A 14,794-nucleotide genomic window follows, 5' to 3' on the forward strand; every position below is an offset into this window, starting at 1 on the left:
CTTTTCCAAAAAATTTTCTATATATTCTAGTATAGATGGTCTGTAATGAAAGTAGTAAGACTCATTTAAAAAAAATTAATCACGAATATAGTAAAAACGATTAGAATTTTTCAAAATGGAATCCTTCTACACCCTCACACTGCTGCCAATGCTTTTCCAGTTTCAGATTTTTCCTAGAAAAAAGTCTAATGGAGCCAAGCTCCTGTCACAACATTCGCGGACACTTTCTCGTGGCTAAAATTTTTGGCACGATCTCAAAAACTCATTTGAGGAATGCCCAATTTATCAGCAATCATTCTGATATTCAGCCTATAATCACTGTTCAATAAAGTTCTCACGACATATTTTTGTTGGTATTGCTGAGCGAATGGCTACCAGAGTGATCGAAATATTTCCCTATCTTCTCGGAACAGCTTTTGCCACGTAAAAACACGCGACCTAGCCAAGGCAGCATCACTGCAGCCTTACTCGTGTCGTAAGTCTCTTTGCCCGTTTTACCAAGCTTTACACAAAATCGCGTACCACTATTCCAGTAAACACTCTGATTCTCAATGGCAACGCGTTTCGACAGGGTCTCACAGTTTAAGCGATCTGCTCCCTTCAACGGCTGCCGATTTTTCCCGCGTTCCCAATATCCCTCGTCCTCAAGTTGGCTCAGAAAAAATCAGTCCTATTACTTTCAGAACAAACCCTGATTGTAAGCTAATAGGTAAAGTAGAGCATGATATATTTAGAAAATTACGTTTTTCTTATTTCAGGTCCGATGCTGGTGAAAAGTGGAAGAGGTCAATTAGTATTAATCCATAACGGCCACATATACACCCTTTGCGATAAGAAAGATATCTGCACTTTATGGATATGTGTCAAAAAGAAAACATTAAATTGTCCCGGTTGCCTTACGACTTTAAACGGTCTAATACTCCTTTCGTATACTGCTCACAATCATCCCCAAATGCATGACGTTATACAGAAGCTACAAGTACCTTCCTCAAAGATATCACCTGAATTGAACATATAAAAAGCTTTACAAATGTTAAGCTTTACTCGAGGCAATTAAGACACGGGTCTATCTTTGATTTTCATGTTTTATCTTTAAAACTTCAATGGGCAAAAATATTTGCAGTAATTGCAACTATAAATATTTTTTTTTTCAAATCTAGTACAACTGTTTTTGGTACTCTTTCTTTCTCACCACCTGTAAATGTGCAGTGCAGTTCTGGTGATCTTGATGAGTTTTGAAGGATTACAAAGAGAGCATCAAACACCAAAACTCTATATAATGAGTTCAATTATATGCTGTCCAGCACTGAAAAAATATTTTATTTATGTTACACTGTAATGTGCAGTTCTGGTGATCTTGATGAAATTTGAAGCGTTACAAAGTAACCACAATACACCAAAATTCAATAGTTTATATATATGGTACTACCTCTTATTGAACATTTATTTATATCCACCATATTTCTCTTTCGATGCTACTCGTAAGTTCATTTGATTTTTATTGTTCAGTCTTCATTTTCACAATTGTTGTGAAGTGCACTCTATAACTGTTTTGGACTGCCAACTATTAATTACATGAGACGACAAAAAGCTATGGGTGTGAGGCCAAAAAACTGTACAAACTGTTCGTTTCAATTCAATTATTTGCAGTTTACTTTATGAAACGATTGTTACCACACCATAATTACACACAGTCGTTGTCCTAATTTTTGTTTGTAAAAGTTTCATTAAATCATAAAATACTGAAATTAGTGTTGCCGGATTTTGATCAAAATTCTCTTTTTTAATTCTTGTATAGTTACATCCCAACTTTCAGAATATACGTTTCGTTTCAAATTTCATTAAAAACGTTCAATTGGTATCAGTTGAGGCACATTAGGAACATTCCTAGACTTCTTAATAAAGCTCCCACAACATAATGAACAGTTGCATTATCTGACCAAAACACAAAATTTCCTTCGGGATGCTTTTTCTTTATGAACTGCATTAATCTAGTTCTAACCTACTCTTTTTCATATATTTTGGCGGTTACAGTGTGTCCAGAAGGACAAATTTATGCTGAAGAAATACCACGAGAAGGTATCACCAACCATACCAACACTTCTGAATTTACTTCCTCGCTTTTATGAAAATAATCTTCTTCTTCAAGTACCATACACTTTGCAGCGTGTAGGTGTTCTCTTGTCCAACACTTTTAATCTATTACCTGAAGGCACCCCTCTTCTACACGACGAAAAATTGTTGCCGCACCCTGAAAGCCACACCAGTCTCTTATATTCCATAGCCAGGAATGTTGTTTATGCCCCGGTCCTATCCTTCCGTCGATCTTTCCCGTCAGTATAAGCTTGAGAGTTGAATATATCGGTCCTCGCAGAATGTGTCCCAAATAAGATACTTTTCGTTGTTTAATTACCGCGATCAGGTCTCTTTCCACACGCGCTCTCCTCAGTACTTCTTCAGAAGTCTGCGCAACAGCCACATTTCCATTGCTTCTATTCTGTTTAAAGATCTCACTTTCAGGGACCACGTAGGATTGTTGTAGTAGGATTTGTCTTTTGCCTCAAAATAGACTTCAGTTTCAACAATTGCTTCTTCATTTGAGCTGAATTTCTTTACCGGCGAGCATTTTCCTGAGATCAGCGAATAGCCAGTAGTCACTAGGGGCCAAATTTGGGCTATATAATTGATGAGGGAACAATTCGTTCAATTTAACTATCGTTGCCATTGACTTGTGAATCGGTGCATTGTATTGGTGAAACAGTAGTTTTTCCTTCGACATATAAGGCCGTTTTTTCTGATTTTTGCATTCAAACAATCCAACAACTCTATGTAGTATTCGCTATTGATTGCCTCTACTTTTTGGAGATAGTCGATAAACAATATTCCATGAACATTCCAAAAATACTGAAGCCACATGATCAAACACTGCTCTGAATCATCAACACGTTGTTTTTGATCACTTGGTTATCGAATAGCGCGTCAAACAGTGTAATTGTTAGTGTTGGTGTAGTGGTGGCCTAAAATGTATGTTTAGTAGTTTTTATTTGAATTAAATTGTATTTTAGTGCTGTAGATATGAAAGAAAAGGTAAATTGTATATAGGATTATTACTTCATCTGCACCAGTACCATTCTACTAAAATATATCTAAATAAGCATGTTAGTAATTTGCCCTATTGAAATTTTAAGATAAAACGTATCATCTAATTTGCAGACAATCTGTTCAACCAAAGAAACTTGTTCCTCTCGATTTCGACTGTATATATATTTCATTAAACACAGCTGTCAGATACAAATATGGCTTGAATAATAAAATTTCAAGATCCAAATGCCATTTGACGGGAAAAAATAGATTGTCGTTTTGCCAAATCATAATCAATTTTAATTGTAGAATTAAGAAATCTGATTGAATTTACTAGAGATTTTTAATTAAGTATATTCATTATTTTGATCAGGTTTTTTGTGATATATTCAGTTGGACATTATACTCACGTTAAATTATTGCCATTTGAACGCTATTAGAATTAAAGTATTTATTTTTTATTATGCGACTAGTTACTTAATTTCAAAAATATCAACATTTTTTTTAATTTCTTGTATTTCAATTGAACTTTTTGAATTTGAGTAACAAGAATTTTATTTATGGTTATTTATATTATTTATTTAAGTTTTCTGTTTGGAAGTTATATTCAGTTTCTTTTAAATAGTTGACTATTTAAATTAGAGAAATCAGTTTTGTTGATTACATTTGCAAAAAAATTTATTTTATAATAAACATAGCTGTTTATGATGGAAGAAATTATAGTTGTTTTAAATTTTTTTGGAAATAAATTTTTATTTTGAAACTTAAATTTCATTTTAAAACAAAATCTTTAATAATAAAAAATGTGACAATTCTGCTCACAATTATAGACAAAAGCATATAATTTCATGTGGTACCGAATTGTATTAACCTTAACCTAAGAAATTTGGCGACTGGTTTTTCTGTTGACTCTCTGTCCAAGCTTTAGCAATTGTTCTTTTCATCTCATCATCACCTGTTTCGTACCTACAAAAAAATAAAATTAAGAAGAGGTTCCTGTTTTCCGAATCATCAAAAAAGCCTTACTTACGTTACTAGGGTAGACAAATAATAGCCAAATTTTCAAATGAAAAAATGTACAGAGAGTAAAGAAGAAAGTAAAAAAAAATTAAAAACTTATAGAATTCCAACAAAAAACGAATTACGAGACTTCTTTAAAAAATTTACAACCTAACCAAAGACAAGACTTGAACAGTGGCGTGCCCAGAATTTTTCTCGGGGTGATCAAGACTAAGTCAATGGAACCTCTGGAGGGTATGGAATATTCTCCAATAATGTAAACAAGTATATTTCTCAACTTATATTGGTAAGTGCTGGCATTCTCAGTTCGAAACTTTTCAGACAACATTGATAAGTGCTGACATCCTTATAGTCCAGGAGCTGTCAATCTAAAAAGTTCCCCCGTACCGTGCAAAGAAACTTATAAGAAATTTCAAACCGTTTTACTCTTCAGACAATTGAAAAACTTAAAATATGCGAATTTAAGTTTAAACTTTTAGTTATAGTAGGTATCATTTTTCATGCTACGGGCGCAACCCGAAAGTAGAAATTATAATCTTAATGGAACAATAGAGAAACATTTATTCTAGATTATATTCATTGACTATAATTCTATTTATCAAAAATGAGTTCTGAGTCAATGGATTTTAAGCTGGTTTGCTGGATATTTCCGGCCGAGTCTGAGCCCGCAAACCAAGAGAAAGAAGACATTAAAATAAAAAAATAATGTTACATAATGAGGGAGAAATTGCCTCCCTCACCACACACTTTTAACCCTTTCGCTGCGGGTGCCGCATATAGGCGTGATTTTATTTACGTATCACCTCTGCAGATGACGCCCTTATGCGAATGGTTTCCACGTCTCGCTGCTGTAGACGAATATTGTAGAATAATGGTTTTTACACTATTTTTGATGAGAATGACCCAATCGTCATATAACCCGACTGCCGTTTTTAAATTTTTAGATGAAGAAAGGTACCTGGGCGGCGCCAAAGCAGCAATAAAACGATTATTTTGGGTAAATAGTATCTGGACCTAACGAGGGATTATTAGTTTGTTTGTTAGCACCTGATGAACGTGTATTTATAATTATAATATCGGAACTTGGCAATAGTCGTGCGTGATACCTGTAGTAAAAATAACAAAATAAAACAATTATTTTGTGTATAAGGTGTTGTTATAAAATAAAAGGTAATTTTTGTTTTTATTTCATAGTGCTGTAATCGTGATATATGTATTATTAAATAATCTATTTAATTAAAGTAACACTAACAAAAAAAAATTATACAAATTAAAATATGGAGACTAAACAAAAATTGAATTAAAATTTTTAAAAACTGACGCTTTAGTGCGGATGACGCACATTAACGCAGCACTGAGGGAATTAACGTCGCCTCGAGCGCGCCGCAGCGAAAGGGTTTAAAAAGGCTTGCAACTCTCCCGGTCAACAAAATTGGTTTGCGTAAATTTTTTTTTGAAAAAGAATGAAATTTTCTATCGAATACACTTTAGGCAAATTATTTCATACCATGAGAGAGAAACATTTATCGATTTTTTTAATAATTAATTTTTTCAAACGTTTTTGCAAATCCACGCAAACTTCGCGTTTTCAATTCCTATAACTCTGAATTATCAATTTTCATAAAAAAATTACATGCACAGTATGAGTGGACTTTTTAGATTGACAGCCCTGGACTATCAGTTCGAAACTTTTCAGACAACGCCTGTAAGTGATAAAAATATTGCAATAGTAAGCAACAGTTCTACAATATTCTAAAATACAAACATTAGCTATGTTCGCGGGTGTGATTCCAAATCAGTTTAGTGCCCGATCGCACACGCACTTCCAAAAAAACAACAGAAAAACCAAAGAGGTAGTAACAAAAGTAAAAAAATAATTTTGTTCAAATACAGTTACAGGTTAGTAAATGTAATTTTTATTATAATAAATAATACTTGAAATTACTAATGAGTAAAGTATTCCCTTACTCTACCAAGACAGTAACAAATTATAAAAATGATAAGAAAAGTAACCTAGATAAAAGTGTAAAAATACAAAAACTAGTACAGAACTAATTTCTAGTTTCCTTTACTCTTCCAATCTAGTAATTAATAATACTATTGATATGAAAACCAACCATGGAATTTAAAGATAAACAGGAAGAAACAGTACTGAAGATAATACCTCTTGATATTAGATATATCTAGAAAGAAGTTGAAATATTTTCGAGAAAAACAATGAAGGCAAAATCAAAGTGATGGACATATTATTGCAACAGTTATTAAGGAATGTGAAGTATATTACAACAAATAATATACGAGATAAAAAATAATCAAGAATTGAAAACAGCCAACTGCAGACAGAGAATGAAGGAAGTCAGCAAGCAAAAAATTAATTGCTTAAGCAAAAAAGTGGAATATAAAAAAATGATTATTACGTGAGAAACGGGTTAAAAACAATGATACAGAGTTAAAGACGGAGTTGTAGAATGAACTGGAGCTAGGTAAGAGTATTAACTTTGTAACAAATTTGGAAAAGGAAAAAGCTTTGTACAAATACAAAACTCTGACAAAGAGAAACAAAAATGAGGGAGAAAGATCAACAAAACTAAAGAGATAGGAAAAATAGATCTTTATCAATAAAGGCCAAGTAAGAGTATTTTTTGAAAACATGGAATAACCGAAAGTATAAATACAGATACTTACATATTTTTCATTAATGACATGAGACCTTCAGTGGGATCTAATTTTTCTGTATCCATTTTAGGAACTTTACTTTCACTAGCTTTCTTTTCCCATTCAGTAACATGGGACCAATTCATTGGTACCTTTTTAGCAGCATTTATTAATACAGTATCTAAAAAAAAAATTTGGAGCGTTTTCAATGATTTTTAGAGCAAATGAACATAAACAAAAAAGATAATTTATCTTTTTTCTAATCTTGAAGAATAAACGATATTATCTAATGGTGTTTAAAAATATAGGTGACCTTATCACTATGATTTTGCTGTAATGAAATTTTATACAAATCTGTTCTGGAAGCTGATATATCCTACGAATTTGTTTTTACAAGTGACTCTAATTGAAGGTTTTAGTTACACAATTTGTACAAAGTAGTATAAAACATTTCTTTTTTAAGGTTAGCCTTATTAATCAATGTTCTAGTGAACTTAAGCTTGACTCAATTTTACAACAAAAGGTATGTAGTAATAACCAATGCTACTATAAACTAAAGATAAAGTTAATTATTGTTCATTATGTGTATTAAAACTTTTTTGTTGAGTAAATGAGATCTCAGCAATGAAATTGAAACATGTTAAAAATTGAGATTAATGCTTTCCTTTCTTGTAACGTTTCACAAAAATTCCTTAATTTGTATATATTTATTGATAATTATAAGGATGAATCAATAATAATTAGATTTTTCAAATTTTTTATTATTTGTTAAATTGTAAAATGCTTTAATTTTGAATGCAGTGACATGTTATTAACTTTGAGCAATGTTTAGAAAACTCTAGTGCATCTGTTAAGCATTATGTGGAAGCGTTCTTAGAAAAAATTTACCAAGTAAAATTAGACGTTATCGAGACACTGAGAATGGAGAAAAATATGTATTTTGGTGGGATAAAAGAGATAGGAACCATTAATAAAAAAATTATTTCAAATTTAGTTGCTCAAAATCTGAAATTTAGTGTAAATAATATGGCAAAACAAACAAATACGTCTTATTCAAGTACTTGAAGGACACCCAAAGTTTTGTCAAACATTACAAGACAGATCAGCCCTCAATAAAAAATTTTCGAAATGTATTCTTTCAACAGACGAGGCCACGTTTACGCAATAAGATGTGTTCAACTCCCATAATGCACACTATTGATTTTTTAAACTATCACATATTCGATGTATTAGAAGATACTGCTAAATGAGTGAAGTTTTTTATGTTTAATGCACTATGAAGTTCCACCACATTTTGATAGAAGGCGTCGTAAATAATTGAGTAACCATTTTCTGAATCAATGGTTTGGTAGATGTGTAGAAGCTCTAATTCATTGGCCTCCTCGGTGTTGCCATTTTAGTGCTATGTACTACACAATTAGTTTGCATCTGGTATATATTTTATAGAATTCAACATCACTGTAATATACTCATAGCTGACCTCCAACCGTTTAGAAGCTTAACAGATTATTTAGAAAAAAGCATAGTCACACCTTTCACAATTATTCTATTTGAATTTTATGTTATGTTTTTAGTCTTAATTTTCTTCTAAAGATTTTTTGTTTAATTAATCACATTATTATTACTTTATACCATCATGATTTATTGTTTCATAATTTTCCAATCAAAATATTCTGAAAATGGTACACAGTATCTGGTTTAACTAAAAATACCTTATTGGTGTAAAAGAGAATGATGTATAAGTTCACTTGAAATTTTCATTAATAAAGCTAATCTTAGAAAATTTATATACAATACTACTTGATATGAACCATGTAACTAGCACCCTCTATGAGAGACAGATATAGAAAATAATGTATCAGTTTCCAGAACATATTCCTATAAAATTTTATTTCCAGTAGATTTAGCATAATAGTTAAAAATGTGTATTATTTTTATCATGAATACAGATAGCAATACCCTCATTGTTTACCAAGCAAGCCCCTATTAATTATTTTTCAGTTTTCTACATATCCTAGAGACTAGGTCACCTTTTTTAAGTACCTTGTATTTAGAAAAAAAGAGCTTCTAGAAGATATTACCAAGGAAGCCTCAATTATTTTTCAGTTTTCTACTTATCCTAGAGAAGAGGTCACCTGTTTTGAAGCACTTGGTTTTACCAGTTACTACCCAGTGAGGTTCCCACTTGTTTTGCTTACAATTGATGTCTGTTTGTAAAGAAAGTCTGCAAACTTTGGCTGTGAATGAAGAGGCTAGTAATATAATGGGTCGCGATATAAAACAAACGCTCTTTGATGACGAAGTTTTTTGGTTGCACACAGCTCTTCTCCAACCAGTAGTCAACTAGATTTCAAAGTTAGAAAGCAACGAAGACACAATACATCTATGTTTCAAAGCATTCAGTGAAATTCAAGAAAGCTTAGTGAAAAACTTAGCAGATTTCTTTTATTATTGGTGATTATTGGACAGAATAATTAGCTATCAAGTGGCAGTGAAAATTCTTTCTGTACCTGCTACTTTAGCATCTACTGAGTGAAGATTTTCTGCAGTTCATACAAGAAAAGAAACAAGCTAATAACTCTGCTTACAATAAAATTAGCGTATATAGCCAATTACTGGCGATGAGTAACAACACAAAAACTGCTGTACATTGACAAAAATGGATGAAGGATGAAGTAATTCTTTTTCAGGACTCTGATTCTGACGATGAAGATGTGACAGATGACTATGAAGTTTAATATTTCAGAAACTGAATTTAAGTTTGGTTATTTTGTTGACTTGTTTCAAAGGATATATTTTTTAATTTGTTACCAAATAAAATGTGTTTCATAAAATAAAAAATGGTTATTTTAAATTGATTTTTGTTTTGATTGCATCTGGCTTATCATGAATAAATGGAATAAATAAGATAAAATTTACAAAATATATAGGGAATTTCCCGAAAACTTTATTTCTGAGAATTTACCAATCACTATTCCTAGCATTACTTTCAAGCACCATTTTGAGTTGATCAAGCAACAAAAAAAGCTTCTGTTCTAAACAATGAAGTACATAAGGCACTGAAATACACAAAAAAAAACAATTTATATACCCAACAATTAATGCCAGTATCTCTAGAGCCAAAACACAAGTCTGCTTTCCATAAAGCACAAAATAGCCTATACCCTATAACCATAGGGAATATTCCTATGAAACAGCATTTTAATGGCTCCTCTGCATATTTACTTTCACAGCAGTTCAGTAAACTGATAAATTCCCCAATAGACAATGAAATGTATTATAAAATCTAAACATTGTGGTAAATACTTATTATTTTTAATAATTTGTTGTTACCTTTACCTTCATACCTATGTCAATGATTTCTGCCTTAATTTTCAATGACAAAAAGAATAAAATAATGTCTATTGAATTTTCTAATTAATTCTAATATCATATTCAATTATCATGAAAAGAATCCCATATAGATATTTAGTTAACAACACTATAACTTACCTGTTTTTATTTTCCAAGAGCTCTTTTCAGGATCAATTTCTTGGAGCAAGTTTTTAATCTCCCACTTATAATCTTTGTTATCAACATCTTTTATTGACAAATTTATATTTTTTGGTGTGAATTCACAACAGATGTTTTCTGCTAGAGCTGTCTGGACATTTTTCAATGTAATATAAAATTTGACAAATTTTTCAGATTGATCCCATGCTGTGAAAAATTCAAGGTATTAAATATCCAATTGGGAGAACGATTAATATAAAAAAAATATTTACCATAGTTGTTAATTTTCACTTCATATCTTCGGATGGATGAAACTGCAGATTGGGTAGTTGACGGCACATACGAGTTTTCACCCTTCAATTTTTCTTCGAGATTCACAACATCGGATATCAATTTTCTTATTTGGATAGAAAGAATATCCTTGTTTTTTTGCCTAGTGGCTTGGTTTTGAAAACTCTCTAATTCCGCTATATCTTTTTTAAGCTATAAAATGGAAAAAATGGCAGTGTAAACAAAAAAAACAGTAGACTGAAATATTATCCAGATTATCATACATTAAAATAATTACTTACTTCATCTACTTTATCCATATCGCTTACTTTCAACATACAATATCCAAATACACTTTTAAACTAACTTATTATAGAGGTTAGAAATTGACACTTCTGGAATATTCGGGATTTGGCCTGTACTCCGAGATATACATAAATATAGTGGTCATTTGTAGTGACGTCATAAATCCCACACCATATTCAACTGGTATACTGTCAAATTCTAAGGATTTTATAGAAATAATAATTATGTGGTATAATTATATCTAAATAAAATAGACATTTGCTTTTAACGAATGAAGAAATTAACAAGTATATTCAACTTGCTAGCCATTATATGTAAGAACGAACCAACATTAGGTATCGATTTATGACATTATTACTACTGCTCAGTAGAATGTTGAATATTTCAGATTGCAGACTTTTAAAATAATATCATATATAATGAAAATCAGGTCTGATTCTTAGTGATTATATGCCTAAATCTGTATTACGCACTATATATAAATATACTGGTTAATGACGTCAGGAATCGATTCACTCCGAAATATATTGTATGTTGACTTTACTTGTTATTTAGCTCATTTGCTAGAAGTAATTGTTTATTTTGTTAAGTGCCATTGCTTTAAATAATTAATCCCGTAATAAAAAGCGTTTTTTATATTTCAATTTTATTTGCTACAAGATGTTTTCCATGGGTCACACGCGAAAATTTGACAACAGCACAGATATTAGTATTAATCACAAAACATACCCTCTGGTATAGTAATTCTGTGAAATCAGTAACAATTCAGAGTTATATCGAATTATTAACATTGTGGTAAAGTGTTAATTATATCCGGTCATACATATTTTATTTTATTATGACCAAGAATATAAGAACATCAAGCACAATACATCCTCAATAACAAAGTCAACTTGGATCTAAATTTCAACAACACAAATTTAGTTCTGTCAATTACTAATCGTCGTGATAGTGTATTAAAAATGTGTCATAATTGTCAAGATAAATCATTTTTTTTTCAATTTCTCAAACTCTCTCCTAATGTTGCTGGCTTGCAAGAATAACGACGCATCTCAAAACTATCGAGTTTTCTGTAACACGTATTTTGTTGAGGATGCTCTATTATATTATATCTTACACAAACTCAAATAAAAAAAAAGGGATTTAATTGCTTATTATGATTTCAGTCATTACTCCCGAGACAATAATCACGATATGGTGTATTATGTCATGGCTGCTTGGCAATAAACCAATCGAATTTGTCAAAACGAATAAAATTCGAACAAAATAAAACTTTTATTAAAAAAAAGACATGGAAAAGCGAAGACAAAGACATAATATAAAAAAGCTTTGGTGTAGAGCAGTCTTGGAAATAAACTTTAAGTAAACTTAACCTAATAAATTGAAAGAAAATAAACTGAGTCTTGCTGGAGAGAATCTAAGGTTTTCACAAAACTACCTCACAGTACGGCATAAAACAGTCGATAATAATTTGGAATTATATTTTGTTTGTCGAAAGCCTTTGAGGTGCGACTGGAAGATTTCACACTTTTAAATGCACTGTACGACGTTTTATAAAAATATTACCCTGGAATCAAATTTTAAAATTCTTATGTCTGTCATCTTCTCAATTTCATTGTCAGTATTCTTGTTGAAGTTTTTCCCAACATCACTGGCTAGGAACTTTAAATCATGGAAGCATCTGTGATCCAATTCATGAATTTTATAAGGACGTCCTTTCATCTTTACGGTAAGAATGATGAAAATGTATTGATCGGGTGTATATAGGGCCAGAAATCAATGTTCTTTGGATTTCTCTCTCAATAAGAGAGTGTACACTATCATCCTCCTTTTGGGTATGGCCCTTTATTAGTAGTGGTATTGATATGGTCCAGCTTAGTGGCAGCATATATGTACATGCTTATAAGAAATTTATTCTTCTGCTGGCCGCAGCAATTGTCGGGATGGAAAATCACGTCCAATTTTACGCCATCTGCTAAGTCGTTGCAAAGGTTTTTCAAATATTCAAAAACACAAGTGCCTATTTCTGTTGCATCTCTGTTAGCTTCTCCTTCATGCCATACATAGCAATCCACGTCTCAAGAAGTCGTTTGGTAAATAGCGAAATTCAACGTATTCAGCTTCGAAATATAATAAAAATTAGAGACATCACCTCTTGGAAATGGAATTACCGCCTCTAAGTCATAAACCGCAAAAATAGTCGAATCCTTCTATTCTGCTTCTTGTTTATCCTTCATCTTTTCGATCCTTGAAAGTTCCTTTTCGTTACTTATATTTGGGTTTGAGCTTCTCTTTATCTTGTTCACTTGTATTTTTATATCCTCGCATCGGCCCTTTTTCGGTATGTAAAATGCCATATTGAATTCCTCATTGAATATTTTGCGAGCCATTGGGGATGTTAATATCGACAAAAAGGTCGATTTACATCACGCTCTTCAGAAGAGTTGTAATGCAATATTCGTCGAGGCATTAGTCAAGAAAGTAGTTGTTTTCTCCTTTGAAGAATACATTTTCGAAATATTGAAGGTGAAAAGTAGAAATTCTTTATTCTGATACAATTTGCATACCTCATTTACCATTGAAATATATATAAAAGCTTAATTTGCTTAATGCATTAATTTCACTATGTTACATAGGAAGTCGAAATAAGTTGTCTTTCTAACTGCATATTTTTTTGATCTGATGAATAATTAAAGAAAAAAATACAGTTAGAGTCAAATTTTTCACTTGGAGCTCTTAAACTTAAAAAAGTATCAAAATCATTGCAGTATACCTTAAAATATGTTAATAAATAACCAGAATCCAAATCTGTCACTAAAAAACTCATATAGTGTCCAATAAAAAATTTCACTTTAATACAAAAAAACACTCTTTAAACTTATTCTATATAATTAACCGCATTCATATATATATATATATATATATATATATATATATATATATATATATATATATGAGAATAAACACCGTGTATTGGCTTTGTTTGCCACAAATAAAATTGCAGACTGATCAGTTTTGGTAACAAAGCTCCATCAAGCTAGCAGCCAAATATTCGGAAAAATTAAAAAAAATATATGAACCGAAAGGATTTTCAATGCTCGTTCTGAAAATCCAAATCCCGAATTTTCTCGTTGATTCGATAAAAAGATATTAATTATAACCGTGGTTGCAAATTTAGATTAGAAAGTATTTTTTATTTCCGACCTAAAGTGTCCTCTGGAAAAACTAAAAATACCTATCAAATGTTCCTAATTCTCTTGTTTCAAAAATATTTTCCTTTTTGTCTGAAGTCTTAGGGAAACCTGAAAAAAAATTAACTAATCTTTCCGAATTATTCATTGCGCACAGGCCTGTGAGTTGGCTGCGCGCGTGCGCAGAACTTGATGAATCGCATAGTCTCCATAGGATGGAGTAACGGTCGTTTGTTTTGATGTTTGAATCAATTTGATCTCTCAAAAGTCATCGGCGTCGTTAGATGCAAAGTATAGCATGTTAATTAAACATTGAAAGTGCATTAGGAAACATGTGACTTTTAAGAGATCCATTTATTACTGTAATTAGGTTACTTAATTAGTAAATAGAACGATCTCTTATCGTCTACACTCTACACTTTCAATCATTGAATAATCCGGAATAATTAGTTAATTTTTTAGGTTTCCCTAAGACTTTAGACAAAAAGGGAAATATTTTTGAAACAAGAGAATTAGGAGCATTTGATAGGTATTTTTAGTTTTTCCAGAGGACACTTTGGGCCGGAAATAAATAATATTTTCTAATCTGAATTGGCAACCACGGTTTTAATTAATATCTTTTTATCGAATCAACGAGAAAATCCGGGGTTTGGATTTTCAGAACGAGCATTGAAAATCCTTTCGATTCATATATATTTTTTTAATTTTTCCTAATATTTGGCTGCTAGCTTAATGGAGCTAAAGAGAAGCACTGACAGATTTATATGTTCAAACCGCTG

At 31.4% G+C, this 14,794-nt stretch overlaps 2 protein-coding genes across 3 annotated transcripts in view; one reads left to right on the forward strand and one right to left on the reverse strand.

Annotated features, from left to right (window-relative positions):
* The window catches only part of LOC130897570 (protein bric-a-brac 1-like), a 61,716-nt gene extending 57,872 nt beyond the window's left edge, over window positions 1-3,844 (forward strand). For both annotated transcript variants that reach the window (XM_057806503.1, XM_057806504.1), the window contains one exon: window positions 759-3,844. In XM_057806503.1, the coding sequence (XP_057662486.1) occupies window positions 759-1,018 (260 nt within the window). In that variant the 3' untranslated portion in view covers window positions 1,019-3,844. The remainder of the gene's footprint in view (window positions 1-758) is intronic.
* Window positions 3,845-3,850: 6 nt separating this feature from the next.
* Window positions 3,851-10,962, reverse strand: LOC130897571 (calcyclin-binding protein). The gene is made up of 5 exons (XM_057806505.1): window positions 10,821-10,962; window positions 10,521-10,731; window positions 10,249-10,455; window positions 6,787-6,937; window positions 3,851-4,047 (listed from the first exon to the last, which is right to left on the reverse strand). The coding sequence occupies exons 1-5, from the start codon at window positions 10,854-10,856 to the stop codon at window positions 3,954-3,956; spliced, it is 699 nt and encodes a 232-aa protein (XP_057662488.1). The 5' UTR covers window positions 10,857-10,962; the 3' UTR covers window positions 3,851-3,953.
* Window positions 10,963-14,794: the final 3,832 nt, after the last annotated feature.

This window comes from Diorhabda carinulata, chromosome 8 (assembly GCF_026250575.1).
Source record: "Diorhabda carinulata isolate Delta chromosome 8, icDioCari1.1, whole genome shotgun sequence".
Lineage (NCBI taxonomy): Eukaryota > Metazoa > Arthropoda > Insecta > Coleoptera > Chrysomelidae > Diorhabda > Diorhabda carinulata.